Source organism: Macrobrachium nipponense, chromosome 5 (assembly GCF_015104395.2).
Source record: "Macrobrachium nipponense isolate FS-2020 chromosome 5, ASM1510439v2, whole genome shotgun sequence".
In the NCBI taxonomy this organism is placed as follows: domain Eukaryota; kingdom Metazoa; phylum Arthropoda; class Malacostraca; order Decapoda; family Palaemonidae; genus Macrobrachium; species Macrobrachium nipponense.
Window position 1 is genome coordinate 78,754,138 of NC_061107.1, and position 19,317 is coordinate 78,773,454.

General features: G+C 48.7%; 1 protein-coding gene across 5 annotated transcripts in view; it reads right to left on the reverse strand.

Annotated features, from left to right (window-relative positions):
• Positions 1–12,332: 12,332 nt before the first annotated feature.
• Positions 12,333–19,317, reverse strand: part of LOC135215444 (uncharacterized) — an 89,544-nt gene continuing 82,559 nt past the window's right edge. For all 5 annotated transcript variants that reach the window (XM_064250113.1, XM_064250109.1, XM_064250111.1 and 2 more), the window contains exon 6: positions 12,333–12,575. In XM_064250113.1, coding sequence (XP_064106183.1) covers positions 12,429–12,575 — 147 coding nt within the window. In that variant the 3' untranslated portion in view covers positions 12,333–12,428. The remainder of the gene's footprint in view (positions 12,576–19,317) is intronic.

Sequence of the window (19,317 nt, forward strand, 5' to 3'; positions counted from 1 at the left end):
TGGAGGTGAGGGGTGGCCGAGACTTGAAGGGTAGTAGATAACCTTCCCGAAGGACGTCTACTATCCAGGTCTCCGCTCCAAAGCGCTGCCATGTTGCCCAATGGCTCGCCAGGCACCCCCCACTAACGGCCGCAGGTGAGAGGGAACGCCGTCCCTAGCGTTTCCCACCTCTCTTCGGCTTCTTCCCAGCTCCCCCTCGCGAGAAGGAGGGCTGGTTATGGTCACTCCTAGAAGAAGTCAAAGGCAGTCTTTACCCTGGGCCTCGACGATGCAGTAGCTTGAGGCTGCCCAGACGCCTTTGAGACTGCCAGGTGTACTTGATGGTCACTGTCATCAGTGCGCCGTCGCTCCACTGCAGCGCCCACCATCTCTCCAGGGAAGAGAGAGGAGGAACTCTGCACCAATCCGTTGCGAAGACCCAGAGCCGCCTCACGCTCAGCCGCCCTGGTCACTCGGGTGAGGACTGCGTCCCTACACCGAAGAACCAGGTTGGCCCACAGGTTTGCCTTCTGGTGGGCTAGGTAGGAGATGGCTCTACCTCCAGACTGGCACAGTCTCCCAAAAGCCAGGTCACCTTCAGGAGTGATATTTCCTAAAGTGGCCGTGACCTTAGACACCGTGAGGGACCACATGTCTAACCAGGAGACTGCTTGGAATGCCGCCATGGCAGTTGATTCCAAGGCGAGTGTCTCTTTTGTGAGAACCATAAGTTCTCCGATAGGAGCTGCTGCAGAGACACCCCTAAAGTTAGTCTAGCTAGCTCCGGGTTAACCTGTTTGGGCGGCAGAGGGTCCTCCGATGGCACGTAGAGTCTCCTCTGTCGCAGTAGAGGCGGGGTAAGTAGCTTGGAAGACCTTCCAGACCGTAGCGAACCCTCCTGTCCGGAGACAAGAGAATCCACCTGGCCCAGCACCGAGTCAGCCAGAGCCGATCGCGGCAGACCCACCGTCGTCTTGGGTTCCTTCTTAAGACCCCAGAACAACTCGAGCCTGAAGGTAGGCTCAGAAGGTGGGAGCGGCGATCCTTCCCTGAGGTCATTGTGCTGACGAATCAGCACAATAACCTCTGCAAGCGACCTCTGGATCTCAGGAGTGACTGCGTCTTGTGGAGTAGGACCGTCAAGTCCCTCCAACAACAGTGCCTCCTGACACCCGTACGCTCCGTGCGAGAGCCCACGAAGTCAGAAGTATTGGCCCGTCAATGGCGTTCCGAGAAGTTAGTCCCTCACGGGTGTCTTCACCTGAGGTCTCTTCAGTGGAGACTAAAGGAGAGTTGGTCACAGGCAACAAATCCCCCAAACTTTCCAGTGTCCCTGACACCGGAGGTGAGGCAGGACCTAGCCTGGTGGCTGTACAACAGGAACCTCTTATAGGGAGTGCCTCTACACACTCCTCCTCCTCCTCCTCCGGAGATGCAGCTGTTGTCAGACGCATCGACCGAGGGGTGGGGCGCACACCTGGAGGAGTTGCTGACTTCAGGAGTGTGCGACGAGCACGACAAGCACCTTCACATCAATGTACTGGAACTCAAGGCAGCGTTTCTTGCGCTCCAAGAGTTCCAGGACCGCTTAATGGGACACTCAGTGGTGTTGATGTGCGACAACACCAAGGTGGTGGCTTACGTCAACAAACAGGGGGGCCTAGTGTCTCTCCCGTTGTACCAGTTGACTCGGCAGGTGCACGAGTGGGCCGAGGCTCACTCAATAGAGCTGTCGGCACGCTACATTCCAGGCAAGAGGAATGTAGTAGCAGACAAGCTCAGCCGTCGGGATCAGGTGATAGGGACCGAGTGGTCTCTACACCAGGACGTGGCGGAAAGGCTCTTTGACCTGTGGGGGCGACCAGTCGTGGATCTGTTCGCCACCTGGCACAACAGAAAACTTCAGGTTTTCTTTTCAGCCGTGCCGGACCCATGGGCAGCTGCAGAGGACGCTCTTCAACATCCGTGGGACAACCTGTTCGCGTACGCCTTTCCCCCCGTTCAGCCTGATTCGCAAGGTGATCAGTCGAGCACTAGTCACCCCGAATCTCAGGATGATCCTGGGGGCCATTTGGTATCCGGACTTGCTGGCTCTTCTCGCAGGAGAACAGAGAGAGATTCCCCCTTGGCACAACCTTCTTGTCCAGCCACACGTAGAGCGGTACCACCAAACAGTCCAGTCCCTTCGACTTCACGGCTGGCTGTTATCCACCATCTCTTGCGAACGAGAGGCTTTTCTCGTAGCACAGCAACAGAGATGGCTGGAAACGTCCGTGAGTCCAGGGGAAGTGGGCCGTCTTCTGTGGTTGGTGTCTTAGACGGGGTGTATATCCTCTCGGAGCCACTCTTCAGCAGGTAGCGGATTTCCTCGTTTTTCTTCGCCGAGAGAAGCTCCTCTTCAGTCCCCACAGTCAAAGGATATAGAGCCGCCCTGGCACTAGTCCTGAAACTGAGGGGACTGGATATCTCGAACTCGTTCGAGACCTCCTTGCTTATGAGGAGCTTCGAAAGGTCTTGCCCACCCAGGGAACTCAGGCCCCCTGCATGGGACGTGACTCTCGTCCTTAGGAGTTTGACTCGAAGACCCTTCGAGCCACTCCAAGAGTCGTCAGACAGGGATCTGACCCTCAAGACCCTCTTCTTGCTGGCCCTGGCATCGGCGAAGAGAGTAGGGGAACTTCATGGTCTTTCCTTCGATGTACGACACTCCAGGGGATGGGGATCTGTGACACTCGATTTCATCCCGAACTTCGTTGCGAAAACTCAGAAACCGTCGGACCCTGACGACAGGTTCGAGTCTTTCATGATCCCTTCCCTAATGGACTTCACCGATAATGATGCGGATGAGATGCTGCTTTGTCCTGTGAGGGCGCTACGGCGCTATCTGAAGAGAACTCGACACCTCAGGTCTGAGTGTCGACGCCTCTTCGTTAGCACCGGGGTAACCAAGAAAGAAGTATCCAAGAACTCTTTCTTTCTGGCTGCGTGAGGTCATTGGCGTTTCGTAAGAACTTCTCCGTGGCGCAGGTCCTGAAGGCAGGTGTCTGGGCTAACCAGACTACCTTCACCTCCTTCTACCTTCGGGATATTGCCCACAGGTCCTTGGATACTTTTTCCTTGGGACCCGTGGTGGCTGCTCAACAAGTTGTGTAGCTAACCCAGACCCTCGCAGGCTGAACAGCATCGAGTCCTGGTGTGACTGTGCGAATGGATGTGAGAATGAGTGAGTGACTGGCTTCTCTTCCCATCTTTTCCTTCTCCTCTACCTGTGGGCAGAGGGTCCCGGTCATCACTACGCTTGATGAGGACGAGATGCAGGTGAGCTATATGACAGCGCCCCATCCTATCCCTTTCATTAGGGTTAGGAGCAGAATATCCACCACTTCCTCCTACAAGGGGGGGAAGTGGATGCCAACAAGAGACAAACCCATAACTTTATATTTGCTCCTGTACAGGAACAAGTTCTTACATTGCTGGTACGAAGAGACACGCTTGCCTCTCTCTTAGTACTTGGTCCAGAGGTCTGACCATTGATCCTGCGGTGCACACCCCGATTAATCGGACAGAGGCTTGGATCCCTCCCCCGCTCTTACGACCAGGGAGGCATTCCAAGGTTGGGCGAACACCAGTCTGTTCACAAAAGACTCAAATTCCTCCCACCAAGAAGTGTCTTCCTATTGTAAAAGGACCGAAAGTTTGTATGCCGTGTCGGAACAAATGACAATTTGTCCAAATTTGCATTTTTCCTAACTATACAAACCTGAGGTCCTTTTACACATAGTCCCACCTCATGCCACCCCTCACTCTGCAGTTTTTGCTTGGGCCTAAAGCAAAAGTGATTGTTTACCTCCCAGTCGCGCGCGCCCCTGTCGGACAAGCAGTTAACTACCGAACCCCTTGTTCGAAAGCTTACGACCTATCCAGCTGCCGCTAGTAACCTTCCTATTTTAAAAGGACCTCAGGTTTGCATAGTTAGGAAAAATGCAATTTTGGACAAATTGTCATTTTTCATATATTATTATCATTGTGATTGCAACATGGATCAAGGATCGGACCAATCTCTGCGCCCTCCCATCATCCGGCGACTGTGCCCCAGGGTGGAGGGCTGCAAGTGTTTGAAGTTTAGATCCTTCCCTGAAATTGATCCCCATGTCCTTTGCGCTCGGTGCCGAGGGCGGGAATGCTTTCGGGCCGAGCCGTGTATTGTGTGTTGTGATTGGTCGGAGGTGCAGTGGGGCTGTATGAGGGCAGGAAGAAGCGAAGGCCTGCCAAGGAGTCGTCGGAAAGCTCTCCCGCGACTCCCTCGTATGGCACCTTCCCCTTGAGGAGGGTATCAAGGTCCTTCTCTTCGCCCAATCCGTCGAGCGTGGAGGAGGGCACTCGGTACCCCGACGTTCAGTTGTATTCGGGGTCTTCCGCTCGTTCGGGGTGGGGCTCAGCCCCCCCCCCCCCCCCCCCCCCCCCCCCCCCCCCAAGAGGGGGAACCCCTCCTGTGTACTCAACTCTTGCTTCCGCAGGTGCTTCTGCTTTGGGGGATGACCTTGGACAGGTGTGGGCATCGTTGGGACTGCAGGGCGTGCTGAGTGTTCAGGGGCTGCTCTCTCATCTGGCGGGGTATGGTGCGGTCACCCATGGAGTGGTGACCACTACTGCAACCACCATCTCTACTCCAGGGTACGACAGCCCTCCTCACCTGGTGTATTCTCACCACGTGGTGTCAATGACTCCTTCAGCCGCAGTGCAGGGTCCGATTGCCGCCGTACCAAGGAGGGGCGTGCCGCCGCCGCCCGGATTTGCTGTGCTGCCTCGCCCAGACTTCTGCTGCCCAAAGAGCTCTCCCCTGGACCTGCCGCCGGTACCCCGGGATGTCGCTGGCTGCTGCCCCGTCTCCTGGCTTACCTGTGCTACCTGCCGTACCTGCTGTTCCTGCCGTTCCTGCTGTTCCCGTACCTGACGTCATCCCAGTCCATGGTGTTGCTGCCCCAGACGCTGGTCTGTTCGGACCGATTCAGGGGAGAGAGATCTATCACCGGGCGCCAGCCTCCCGTAGACTTTTCCACCAGGAAGAGTCAACTGTAAAAGCCCGGTGACTGATCCGTGACGATTTCTACAGCTCTCTTGCTCAGCATGGTCTTGATCTCCTGTCTCAATGCTACGTCCTTCGATGACCCTGGAACGTACGACTGCTGTTGGACCGGGTTGGAGGTGAGGGGTGGCCGAGATTCGAAGGGTAATAGATATCCCTCCCGAAGGACATCTACAATCCAGGTCTCGGCGCCGTAGCGCTGCCAAGTTGCCCAATGGCTGGCCAGGCACCCCCCCACTTCCGGCAGCAGGTGAGGGGGAACGCCGTCCCTAGCGTTTCCCCCCTTTCTTCGACTTCTTCCCAGAGCCTCCTCGGGAGAAGGAGGGCTGGGAGGAGGGCTGGTTACGGCTCCCCTTTGCAGAAGTCGAAGAAGACAGAGTCTTTCCACGGGGCTTAGACGCGAACTAACCCGTCCTTAGCCCACCACCGGGTAGGAAGCGCTAGCCGAGCTCTTTGGCTTGGCCGCAGTTCGAGGCTGCCCAGAAGCCTTCGAAACTGCCTGGTGAACCAGACGGTCACTGTCGTCAGTGCGCCGTCTGTCCACCGCAGCGTCCACCATCTCTCCTGGGAAGAGAGACGTGGAACTCCGTAAAGGTCCGTTGCGGAGTCCCAATGCCGCTTCACGCCCAGCCGCCCTGGAAACTCGAGTAAGGACAGCGTCCCTACGTCGGAGAACCAGGTTGGCCCACAGGTTTACCGTCTGGTGGGCAAGGAAGGAGATGGCTCTTCCCCCAGACTGGCAAAGTCTCCTAAAGGCCGAGTCATCTTCGGGAGAAATACCCCCGGAGTTGGCTGCGACCTTAGATACTGTGAGGGACCACAGATCTATCCAGGAGACGGCCTGGAAAGCTGCCATGGCAGTGGATTCCAGGCTGAGTGCCTCTTGCTGCGAGAACCATAGGTTCTCGGACAGGAGCTGCTGCAGAGACACACCCGGCGTTAGCCTGGCTAATTCCGGGTCCACCTGTTTGGGCGGCATCGGGTCCTCAGATGGCACGTAAAAACACCGCTGTCGCAGCAGAGGAGGTGGAAGCAGCTTGCTCGACCTGCCAGACTTGAGAGAACCATCTTGCCCGGAGACAAGAGATTCTACCTGGTCCAGCACTGAGTCGGCAAGCTCAGAACGCGGCAAACCCACCGTCGGTCTGGGTTCCCTCTTCGGGCCCCAGAACAACTCGAGCCGGGACGTGGGCTCGGATGGTGGGAGCGGCGATCCTTCCCCGAGGTCGTTGTGCTGACGAATCAGCGCAATTACCTCGGCAAAGTTCCTCTGAATCTCAGGAGTGACTGCATCCTGTGGAGTAGGACCATCCAGTCCCTCGAACAGGAGCAGCTCCCGAGACCCTCCCCCCTCGAGGGGGGGAATAGCGACAGACCCCTCTCGGTCTCCTCCAGCCACTTGAGCATACGACCTGGCCGGTCCGAGAACCGTGCCTGGTACGTAGGACGTCGTGGTGGGATCCTGAGGGGCGCACCCTTCAAGATCACTCCTCAATACCTCGCTTCTCCCGGTGTAACCCGAGGAGGTTGAAGGTATGGGAGAGGCAGACCTGCCGCTCCCTCCTCGCTTGCTGGCAGAACCAGTGGGCTTGGAGGACTGCAGGCGATCGTCAACCCGCGGTGGCGATCGAGCTGCAGGCCTGGTCGAGCCGTCTCGCTGTGGAGAACGGCTGGACTGAGGACAGCGGCCCCGGTCTCGTGTGTCAGAAGAGCTGGTGCTGGTTGCCGTACCCGATCGCTCTCTGTGAGAGTGACGGTCAGGCGACCGGCGAGCTCCACTGTCACGGTGAGACCGGTGCGTATCCTCACGGCGCGTCAGTTCGCTGGTACCAGCCGTGGCTGGTGCCAGCGAACGGGGGGACCTCTTCCCAGCCTCAGCCCGTGGCCGGTCGTGGACCGTCACGTCAGCCTGGGTAGCCAGCTGATCGCCGCGAGAGTGAGAGCTGGTCTGGTGAGAGTCGCGTGAGCGGCTCGACCAGTCTTCCGCTCCGTGCCGTGAACCTGACGCTGAGCTGGCTCAGAGGTCTGGTTCCTAGCTGCACGGTCGCTGGTAGGCGACCGTACACTCGGTACCTCTCGCGAACGAGAGGCCGAGACGGATCCTGCTGCCGTGGTCGAACCACTAACAGCAGGCGAGGAAGTGCCGGTGTTAGCCGGCACCCCTCTGGTCTCCGTAGTCTTCTTCCTTGCGGAAGAAGAGACGGGTCCTGCTCCCGAAGGAGCAGGGTGACCAGCGGAAGAACCCCCCGTCTCACCGGAGCGAGACGGGCCCTTAGAAGCTCCCGAAGGAGACTTCTTAGGGGGGGAGGAGGCAACCTTCTTCTTCTTAGGCTGTGGAGCCTTAGAAGATGAAGGGGAAGAGGCGGCAGACGACGACGACGACGAAGAAGACGATGAAGACGACGACCGACACCTTTCCCCTCCTCTTTGCCTCTTCTTCTTCGTCAGCTTCCTCAGGACCGATGTCAGATCTGTCATCCAAGGCGGAGCCGGGGCTGCTGTTGCCGAAGCAACAGGGCCCGGACGCACCTGTCCGAACAGATCGGCATCGGGAGCAGCGGCGCCACGAACAGGAACAACGTCAGCAGGTGCAGGCATCACAGGAACAGCAGTGGAGACGGCAGGAACAGATACAGGAACGGCAGCAGTGGTCGGCAACATCACGTCCGTAAACAGCGGCTGGGCAGGTACGGCAGGCTGTACAGGCAGACCAGGTGGATGGACCAGCGGCACAGACATCCTAGGTACTGGTGGGAGGTCCTAGGGGCGAGCTCTTCGGGCACACGAAGTCCGATCGAGGCAGCACGGCAATCCAGGCGGCGGCATCACACTCCCCCGTGGTACGGCGATTGGCCCCTGCACCGATGTAGTTGGTGTAACAGAGACCGCGTGCGGGGTGTACACCAGGTGAGGAGGTGAAGCATAGCCAGGAGTTGAAAGGGTCGTGGTAGTGGTCGTCACCGTAGCATGCATGACCGCCACAGAGCCAGCGAGATGGTAGCAGCCCTGGACACTCGGCACGCCCTGCAGACCCCAACGATGCCCACACCTGTCCGAGGTCGTCCTTCGCAGCAACAGCACCTGAGAAAGCAAAGGTCGGGTGATTAGCAGGATCCTCTACCCGTCCTTGCTGATGTAGACGAAACGAATAGAGGACCCAGAATACAACTCAACGTCAGGGTATCTCGCCTCCTCCACACTCGACAGATCGGTGAGGGGAGAAGGACCTAGAAAAACCCCACCCCCCCCGAAGGGGAAGGCGCCAAACGTGGGAGCTGAGCGGGCGGCAGGAAAGAAGACGAAGTGTCCGTAACCAAAGGAGTCGCGGGAGAGCTTTGTGACGACTCCTTTGCAGGCCTTCGCTTCTTCCTACCTTCGCACAAGCCCCACTGCGCCTCCGACCAAGACATACAAACTTCACAGGGCTCGGCTCGGGTACATTCGCAGCCCCGACACCGAGCGCACAAAATATGGGGATCAATTTCTGGAAAGGAGCGGAACTTACCGCATTTACGCCCTTCGGTACCCGGGCACATCTCCGGAGGGTAGCGGGGCGTGGAGACTCCATAATTGATCACAATTAATCAATTGATGAGAGAGGAAATGATTGTACTTACAATGATTACTCAACACAAACACAACCATATACTCAAGGGAAAGCAAACGACGAGAAGCGGGCAGAGAGCATCGAACACACACGTCCACTCACTGTGAGGCCGAAAGCAAAAGTGATTTGTTTACCTCCCAGTCACGCGCGCGCGCCTGTCGGACAAGCAGTTAACTACCGAACCCCTTGTTCAAAAGCTTACGACCTATCCAGCTGCCGCTAGTACCTTCCTATTGTAAAAGGACCGAAGGTTTGTATGCCGTGTCGGAACAATTCATGTTTTGCTTCCATCGAAATCATTTTCTTGGGTTTTTTCTTATCACCTGCTTTGTCTTTAGCTTTGAGACCCATGGTTAATAATAAAATAGACAAAATAACACGAAAAATAGGCGCAAATACAACGAACTAAACAACGACATGTTAACCCTCTTACGCCGGAGCGGTAAATAAAAAATTGTCTCCCGTATGCCGGAGGGGTTTCGGAGTGAGCGCAGAAGCGGAAAAAATATTTTTTTCAAAAAATCACAGCGCGCTTAGTTTTCAAGATTAAGAGTTCATTTTTGGCTCCTTTTTTTGTCATTGCCTGAAGTTTAGTATGCAACCATCAGAAATGAAAAAAATTATCATTATCATATATAAATAATGCGATATATGATAGCGCAAAAACAAAATTTCATATATAATTGTATTCAAATCGTGCTGTGCGCAAAACAGTTAAAGGTAACAAGTTACTTTTTTTTCGTTGTAATGTACACTAAATTGCGATCATTTTGGTATATAACACATTGTAAAACGATAAAAGCAACACAGAGAAAATATTATCACAAAATAATGCATGAATTCGTAACGCGCGGACGTAAACAAAATATTTTTTTTTCAAAATTCACTATAAATCTAAAATTGTCCTAGAGACTTCTAATTTCTTTCAATATGGAAGACAAATGATTGAATATTTACTATACTGTAAGGGAGTATTAGCTTACAATTGCAGTTTTTAAATCATATCTGACGAGTTAAAGTTGACCGAATGTCGATTTTTTTTTTTATTTTTTTATATATATTTTTTATATGCAATTATTTCAGAAATAAGAAAAGCTCACAACCTTCAAATATTTTTTCGTTTTATTCTACATGAAATTGCACAATTTTTTCATATATAAAACTCTATGAAATGCCTAATATGAAATGAAGCAAATATTCCGAGAATGGGAACGTACGCATTTCGAGATTTGTGGCGGAGAATCCGCGCGCGGAGGGAAGGAAAGATTTTTTTAAAATTCACCATAAATCTAAATATTTTTGCTAGAGACTTCGAATTTGTTTCAAGATGAAGATAAATGAACTGAATATTACTAGACTGTAAGAGTTTTTAGCTTACAATTGCGTTTTCGACCATTACGTTAGAGTCAAAGTTGACCGAACGTGGTTTTTTTTTGTTTTTTTCTATTTATCGTGATTTATGTGCAAATATTTCAAAAATGAGAAAAGCTACAACCTTCAATTATTTTTTTTTGTATTCTACATAAAATTGCGCACATTTTCATATATAAAACTTATGTAACGGCTAATTTTAAAATGGTGCAAACATTACCACAATCGCACGTATGATTTTTTTTCGGAAGTTACGCGCGGACGTAAAGAAAATGTTATTTTTTTCATAAATTCACCATAAATCGAAATATTGTGCTAGAGACTTCCAATTTGTTGCAAAATGAAGGTAAATGCGTTTAGCTAGTTGACCGAAGGTTGAAATTTTTGGCAATTATCGTTATTTATATGAAAATATCTCAAACTGATAAAAGCTACAACCATGGGTTGTTTTTAGTTGTATTCTGCATCAAATTGCGCACATTTCCATACATAAAACTTTATATAACGGCTAATTTTAAAATGGTGCAAACATTACCACAATCGCATGTATGATTTTTTTCGGAAGAGTTACCGCGAGGACGTAAGAAAAAGTTTTTTCATAAAATTCACCATAAATTGAAATATTGTGCTAGAGATTCCAATTAGTTGCAAAATTAGTAAGGTAAAATGATTGAACATTTACTAAAATATAAGGAGTTTTTACGTCTTACAATTGCGTTTTTTGCAACCATTTCGGTAGAGTCAAATTTGACCGAAGGTTGAAAGTTTTGTTTGGCAATTATTGTTATTTATATGAAATATCTCAAAACTGATAAAAGCTACAATCATGAGTATTTTATTGTGTGATTCTACATACAAATGCGCACATTTTTCTCAATATAATACTTCATGTAACGGCTAATTTACAATGGTACAAAAATTATGTCAAAGTGACGAAATAATTTCAGAGATGTGTCACAGATACTTTTTAGTGCGGCAAGAAAGAAATTCGCGCTTGCGCAACGATTGTAAACAAAACAAACACCTTGATCTGTGAACTCCCAGCAGGCCCCAAGGCGTGATTCAAAAGTTTTAGGCTGGTAGGCCTATAAGTATTTTTTCCGCGAATTTAAAAAAAAACTTTTGTAAGTCGACATAAAATACGTCCAGTCGGCACACTGGGAGAACAAAAAAGTGTCCCGACTGTAAAATTAACGTCCATGTCGGCCCGTAAAGAGTGGTTTTTAACATGCAGCACCAACAAACAAACAGACTGAACGCCATTTATCGGTCGCCTATACAACTAACACTCATCGCAAAATCGTATCTCAAATATTTCGTTGTATATCAAAGCTTATATTTTCGCAAATTTTCTGTTGTATCTCAAAACATTCGTATATTAGGGCAATCGTATGTCAAGGTTCCAGTGTAATTTGATCAGAGAGAGAGAGAGAGAGAGAGAGAGAGAGAGACGCCTTGGCAACAATGGTCTCGGGGATTGACGTAACGTTTATTTTCTGAACAGATAGGACAGAAGTGTTTTTCGTTTCATTAAACGGCCTCTGACTCATGGCAGGAAATGTTTTTGTTGATACTATATAAGCCTATTTTAAGATACGTTACTTTAATTAGTCTATATGATATGTAAATAGTAATCAGCTGTTCTTGTAGCCTTCAAGATTTGGCAAAATCACTCCAGGTTGTACATAAATCTTCAAGAATGTAAGTGTCACCAGAAGGGAATTACAATTAGTTTTTTTTTTTTACCTACCCCTTCAGAACCGCAATTCTTTTATGAAAATAACTCCAGGTTGTACATAAAACTACAGGAAACAACATGTAGTGTAACCAAAGGATTACAAGTAAGGTTTTTATAAATTTTTATTAGTTTAAGACATATTTCCAAGCGTCGTTCCGGCTTACGACGCGTCTCAAGAATGGAACCCCCGTCGTAACCCGGGGACTCCCTACTGTAAATGAGACTTGAGTTTCTCTCAACCATCATACAAGGTAACCTATGAAACCATTTGACACCAAACTACACAAAGAGTGAGAAAGGAAAATGAACTACAGCCACAGTGCCTTCTGAAAGGACTGCTATTCCTTACATGAGAATAAAATTTAAATAACAGAAAAAGAAGTCTTCAAACACTGATGACCGAGAGAGAGATACGGAGCAACCAACTGGTTTTTTTTTTAACCTATGTTCTTAGGGACCACAGTTACTGCACTTACTTTCTCCAAAAAAATTGGTAGTACAACTAGGAGGGCATCCTGAAGTTACACCTATATTCAATGGCATTGAAACAATTTTTAAAGAAAAAAATTTAATTTTACTTTATAAGAATTAACATTTAAAAATAATACATTCAAAACTTACAATTCTTCAAGTTACTTACTCTATTTTTATTTAAATGATATAATTTTCACTTTCTTATTCCTAAAAGTAGATGATTTTGGTGCAGTAGCTAAATCTTGTTCTTGAACATCTAAGGATTCCAAAGCATTTCCATCTATTCGACCTACTTTCAGATTAGCTTTTTCTTGCTGGGTCTGAAAAAACATAATAGAATCAATACCTTACCTCTAAGTTCCATGCACTGAATTATGGAATACATTCACTAGTCTCATGCATAAAAAACAAAATAAAAAATTTCTACATTTGCTTCAACTGAAAATTAGTCCTGCACATTATTCACTCAGATTGAAATAGAAAAAAATTATTTTACTATCAGAAATGGAAATGGAATTTTTATTCTAAAATTAATATTATTAATACTTACCTGTATAATTTATCTAGCACTAAATCCCCAAAAACCGCACCAAAATTTACTACATTGGCAACCCTGTTACCTCCTATTCTGTCTGCCAGTTGGCAACGCTACCGTTGACAGTTACAAAACCTTCCCTGAAAATCAGTTGTGATAGACAGATCGTGGGGTAGGATGGGTGGGACTAGATAAAGTACACAGGTAAGTATTATTAATATTAATTTTAGAATAAAAATTCCATATTAATAAACATTACCTTAATATAATTTATCTAGCCTGATTAACCACATTGAAAAGGAGGAGGGAATCTGAGTACAATTTCCCCTTCAGACAGAATAGGACATAAAACAATCAAAGAAATATATATCATAGGCAGTTAAAAACTCAACCCAAGGTCTAAGATACTAACAACTCAAAGTCTCCTACCATAATGCCGCCGAACTGCGGTAGCACATGACAAGGAGTAAGCGCATAGTCAGTCCATCTGTACTAAAGTCAGGTGACCGACCAGGTGACCAGACAAAACGAGGACAGCAAGGCTGCACCCTGAAGACTTTATCAAGCACTATTCTTTCCCTGAAGGATGAGTGTCTGGACTGTCAGGGCGATTCAAAGCTAAGCAAACCTTGGGGGTGTATCAACGCAGCCCAACGTCGCCAGCAGCGAATCGGCTCATGAGCAACTCCTGACTCGAGCTTTCTGATGCCAAGAGAAAGGAGCGTGGAGCAAAAAAGTGATTCAGTCCCGAAGGACGAATGCCTGACAGTCCAACCTGCTCTCATGTTACACGATCATCGGTGGGTGTATCAACGCAACCGACTTCATCAAGAAGAAACTCAGGGCTACTAAATGTTGCCTGATCTTGCATGAGTGTCTGACTCTGAGAAAACAGGTGAGACAAAAAGTAGATGGTGAGCGAGTCACCAGATGACAGCAGACGATCCATCGACTAATTCCCTGTCCAGAAGGACAGTGGAAGAAGCATGAGTCGTCAGGACAAGCGAACCAGTGGCTAGTCTTAGGTCGGCATCAACTCTGGGAGAAGCATAGTCACCAGTGCCGCCGACAACCCAGTGGCTGGTCCCATTTCAGACTGATAATGGAAGCAGCATGAGTTGCCAAGCAGTCAGTCCTTGTCATCAAAAACACTTAAATACCAAACTGCCTAATTCCCATTATAACCAAGCCAAAAACTGCCATGAGTTATAATACAAAAACAAAAAACAACATATATACAACAAAACAAAAGTTAATGAATAATATACAGGTAGCAACCAAACGTAAAACAGGAAGACTACCTAATTCTCCGGTCTGAAGACCTGTCCTGCCATCACCAACGGGCCCAAAGAACGAAGGTCGCCAAGAACTAGAGAAATATCCCTCAAAAATAGCAATTTGTCCAAAATTGCATTTTTCCTAACTATACAAACCTGAGGTCCTTTTACAATAGGAAGGTAACTAGCGGCAGCTGGATGATCGTAAGCTTTCGAACAAGGGAGTTCGGTAGTTAACTGCTTGTCCAACAGTGCGCGTGCTGCGCGACTGGAAGGTGAAGAATCCCTTTTGCTTTAGGCCCAAGCAAAAACTGCAGAGTGAGGGGTGGCATGAGGTGGGGCTGACAAATTGCTATTTGTTCCGACAAGGAATACAAACCTTTCGGTCCTTTTACAATAGGAAGACTCACTTCTTGGTGGGAGGAATCTGAGTCTTTTTGTGAACAGACTGGTGTTCGCCCAACCTTGGAAGCCTCCCTGGTCGTAAAAGCGAGGGAGGGATCCAAGCCTCTGTCCGATTGATAGGGGTGTGCACCGTAGGATCAATGGTCAGACCTCTGGACCAAGTACTAAGAGAGAGGCAAGCGTATCTCTTCGTACCAGCAAGCAAGAACTTGTTCCTGTTTGCAAGAGGCAACATAAAGTTATGGGTTTGTCTCTTGTTGGCATCCACTTCCACCCCTTGTTGGGGGAAGTGGTGGATATTCGCTCCCATCCCTAGTGAAAGGGATAGGATGGGGCTCGGTCGAGTAGCTCACCTGCATCTCTTCCTTATCCAGCAAGAAAAAGATGGGAAGAGGAGCCAGTCACACACTCATTCACTCATCCATTCTTACAGTCACACCAGGACTCGATGCTGTTCAGCCTGCGAGGGTCTGGGTTAGCTACACAACGTGTTGAGCAGCCACCACGGGTCCCAAGGAAAACGATCCAAGGACCTGTGGGCAATATCCCGAAGGTAGAAGGAGGTGCATGTGGTCTGGTTGTACCAGACCCCTGCCTTCAGTACCTGCGCCACGGAGAAATTCTTGCGGAACGCGAGGGAATGTACTTCTTCTAGGTCATCCTGGTGCTGATGAAGAGGCTTCAACACTCAGCCTGGGGTGTCGAGTTCCTTCAGATAGCGCCGTCGCGCCCTCACAGGACAAAGCAGCATCTCCTTCGCATCGAAGGCGGTGAAGTCCATTAGGGAGGGGATTGTGAAGGACTCCTTAGGAGGGGAAGAGGCAACCTTCTTCTTCTTCGGCTTGGGAGCCTTAGAAGTCGAAGGGGGCGAGGCGGCAGACGACGACGACAAAGACGACAACGACAACACCTTCCTCTTCTTCTTCATCAGCTTCCTCAGGACCAGCGTTAAGTCTACCATCCAGGGCGGAGCCGGGGCTGCTGTTGCCGAAGCAACAGGGCCCGGACGCACCTGTCCGGAAAGACCAACATCGGGTACAGCGACGCCACGAGCAGGAACAACCTCAGCAGGAGCAGGCAACACAGGAACGGCAGGAACGGTCATCAACAGAGCAGTCACGGCAGGCACAGTCATCGGCATCTGCAACACCGACATCCTTGGCACCGGCGGCAGGTCGCATTGGCGGCTCTTCGTGCACTGAAGTCAGGTCTCTGGCAACACGCAACCGTGGTGGTTCGCACACTCCCCTCGTGTCACGGCGATCGGCCCTGTACAGAGGTGGTCGGCGAGAACCGATACAGCAGGCGGTTGAATAAACCAAGTGAGGGGGGGAACAGCATAGCCGGAGTGGTCAACGTGGTGGTTGTGGTGGTCACCGTGGCATGAGTGACCGCAGCAGCGCCAGCAAGATGGTATAACAGCCCCTGGACACTCGGCACGCCCTGCAAGCCCAGTGAAGCCCACACCTGGCCAAGGTCATCCCTCGCAGCAGACGCACCTGGGAAGCAAAGTCGGGTTAGTACGGGGGGCCTCTACCCGCTTGCGGGGAGTGGACGAACGGATAGAGGACCCTGAATACAACTCAACGTCAGGGTACCTAGCGCCCTCCTCCACACTCAACAGATCGGGTGAGGAGAAGGACCTGGAAACCCCCCCCCCCCCCCCCCCCCCTCCGAGGGGGAAGGTGCCATACGTCGGAGCTGAGCTGGGGGCAGGAAAGACGATGAAGTGTCCGTTACCAAAGGAGTCGCGGGAGAGCTCTCCGACGACTCCTTTGCAGGCCTTCGCTTCTTCCTGCCCTCATACAAGCCCCACTGCACCTCCGACCAATTAACGCACACATCACAGGGCTCAGTGCGAGAGCATTCACGCCCCCGGCACCGAGCGCACAATACATGGGGTCAATTTCGGGAAAACTGCGGAACTTACCGCACTTACGCCCCTCAGTTCCTGGGCACAATCGCTGGATGATTGGAGGGCGTGGAGAATCCATGATTCAATTAATTCACAATTGGTGAAAGCAATAAAGGAAATGAATGTACTTACAGTCAGTTTTACCAAGCAAACACAACACGAAAGCACAACCATACAAAAAGCGAACGACGATAAAGCGGGCAGAGAGCGCAGAACACACATCCACTCGCTGTGAGGCCGAAAGCAAAAGTGATTGTTTACCTCCCAGTCGCGCGGCGCATGCCTGTCGGACAAGCAGTTAACTACCGAACCCCTTGTTCGAAAGCTTACGACCTATCCAGCTGCCGCAAGTAACCTTCCTATTGTAAAAGGACCGAAGGTTTGTATGCCGTGTCGGAACAACTCAAAATTAAATAAAAAAGTTTCTTGAACTCTACATCATGACCTCCGTTCAAGGAAACATCAATATCACACGAATCCGCGTTATCATCATCATCATCGTCAGATTCTAACTGAGAAACTTCCCCTGAAGTAAGATCCTGACGACTAGCTGTCTTAGGCCTGACACTAATACCCCTCCCCCCTTCTCCTAAATAAGCGTCCTTTGGCACTGTGACTGGACTAACGGGACACATTGGGTAAAGATTCGTCAGGCACCTGCCCAGACCGGATCCCCCCTAGGCCTACGCCACAACGGGGTTCACAAGCCGGGGTATCTGTCGCACCGTTACCCATGGTGCTGTTGACAGGTACCTGACGAGGAGCTGAAAATTAATCTAAAAGAGCGTTAGACATTCTCTGACACCTTGTTAAACTTAGCTGAAATATCTATCTAAACTAAGCTGTAATTTTAAAAAATTCTGTTTCCAGCTAGTTTCCATTGCCAAAATCTTTGAATCTACATCAGAAACGACTTCACTATTTACCAGTTGTACCGAGGGCCATGCATCAATTAATTCGGAATCGGAATCGTACGATACCGAAACCGAAGAGCCAGAACCACGAGCGCCCAAGTCAAAGAAATCATTAGATACAGTTCTAGCTACCGATTTCTTTTTCTCCTTAACCGATCTTTTACGCTGCAAGATTCTTTGGTGTTTCATATAAGCAATCTTATCCTCGTCAGACCAGGGCTTACATAAGTTGCAACGAGAAGTCAAGTCACAAACCTGTCCACGACAAGAGCTACAAATGTCATGGGGTTCATACTCCCTGCTACTCATCCTTGTCCCACAAGCCGGGCAGTTCCTGATGTTGCTGGCAGAAGGAAGCATCGCATTATCTTGGCAATCAATTGTAGAGTTGGACAGGTCAGTAATTCCAGGTCGCGCAACAGTTCGTAATATATAAGATAAGTACCACAATAGAATTAAAAGTTATTTCACTATTTCGTGGATGTAATACGTGAGTGGTAATTAACGTAAAGTCTCATTAACAAATATAGAGAGCTTTAAAGGCACAAAAAGGTTTTAGGAAATTTATAAAGAGTGGCCGTGATGTAAACAGCATGGGCGCTCGTTAACAACTGATTTTCAGGGAAGGTTTTGTAACTGTCAAGGGCAGCGTTGCCAACTGGCGGACAGAATAGGAGGTAACAGGGTTGCCAGTGTGGTAAATTTTGGTGCGGTTTTTGGGGATTTAAGGCTAGATAAATTATATTAAGGTAATGTTGATTAATGCCATTTTATATGGGTAAGAGAATTTTGAATTTCTTACACGCCCCATTCCTTAGTTGTTGAGAAGCTACTATGAGATTCAGGGCCTCTGTAACACGGTTTTTTTCGCAATAACTTTTTATCTATGCATTTCATAAATATAACGCTTACTCAGAATAGTACACATTATATGTACACATAAATTTTGACTGCATTCTGAATAAATTTGGTACTTACAATGTAAAAGTGACTATTTTTGAAGACGGGCCAACTTACTTAGAGAAAAGGTTTTGAACGCACTCGTTACGTAACTTATGACAGCATTTCTTCCCTCTTTCTCGATGGATGATTGGCTATACGTAACGAAAGCTATACCTCTGGCAACAATGACAAACAAATTTAAATACAAGCAAAGAAGCACACCTTTATGAACTCTGAAACCTCTCCACTGATAATTGTCATAATGAACAAACCAACAAAATATGTTAATAAATACAAAAACACTTCGATTATTAGTCTAACTCCCAAAATAAGTTTCCTAAGAAATTACAGTCTACTTTATAGATCACAATCAGATTGACAAGATGTAGGGAATAGTTGGTAATTTTAAAAAACATAGTAGACAAGCTTGATTTGATAACTGCTATATCCAATGTCAAGCAATTTTTATTTATTGGCTATCTACCTATTTACTGAAAAAAAAATAGCCGGTACCGTATTTGGGCTTTAAACCTTCACCAGTAATTATCGTCAGAATGATAACTTCATGAGGCTCCACACACTTTGGCCTCGTTATAATTCAGGATAACACTGAAGGCTCTCATGGGCATTGTTGGATTACAAAATTTAACTTCTGGCTATAAAAACTCATTTCTCAAGTAGTTGTAAGAAGTGCTAAATGATCCTCAAGGACCCCAGCAGTTGGCCTAAACGTTTAATTCATGTATATTACGCATATACTGTTGCGGCACTACTGCTACAGTAATATTACTACGCTAACAAAGATACCCCACCCACATCTATGTATCGTTCCACCATTCATAAAGTCTTCGGGTTTCAGAGCCGATGAAACAAGGAGAATGAGTTTCTGTCTAGTGGATGGGCGGGGCAACATTTCGTCAAAAGGTGTTTACTTTGCTTACATAATGAATGTTTTTCAACTCTTGGCTCGTAATCATTGGCCATGGCGTCGGCTAGATAATTTTTACTCTATAAAAATTAAAACTATCAGGTTTAGGTTATTGATAATGCTGACAAAATTTGTGTGTGGTTGTA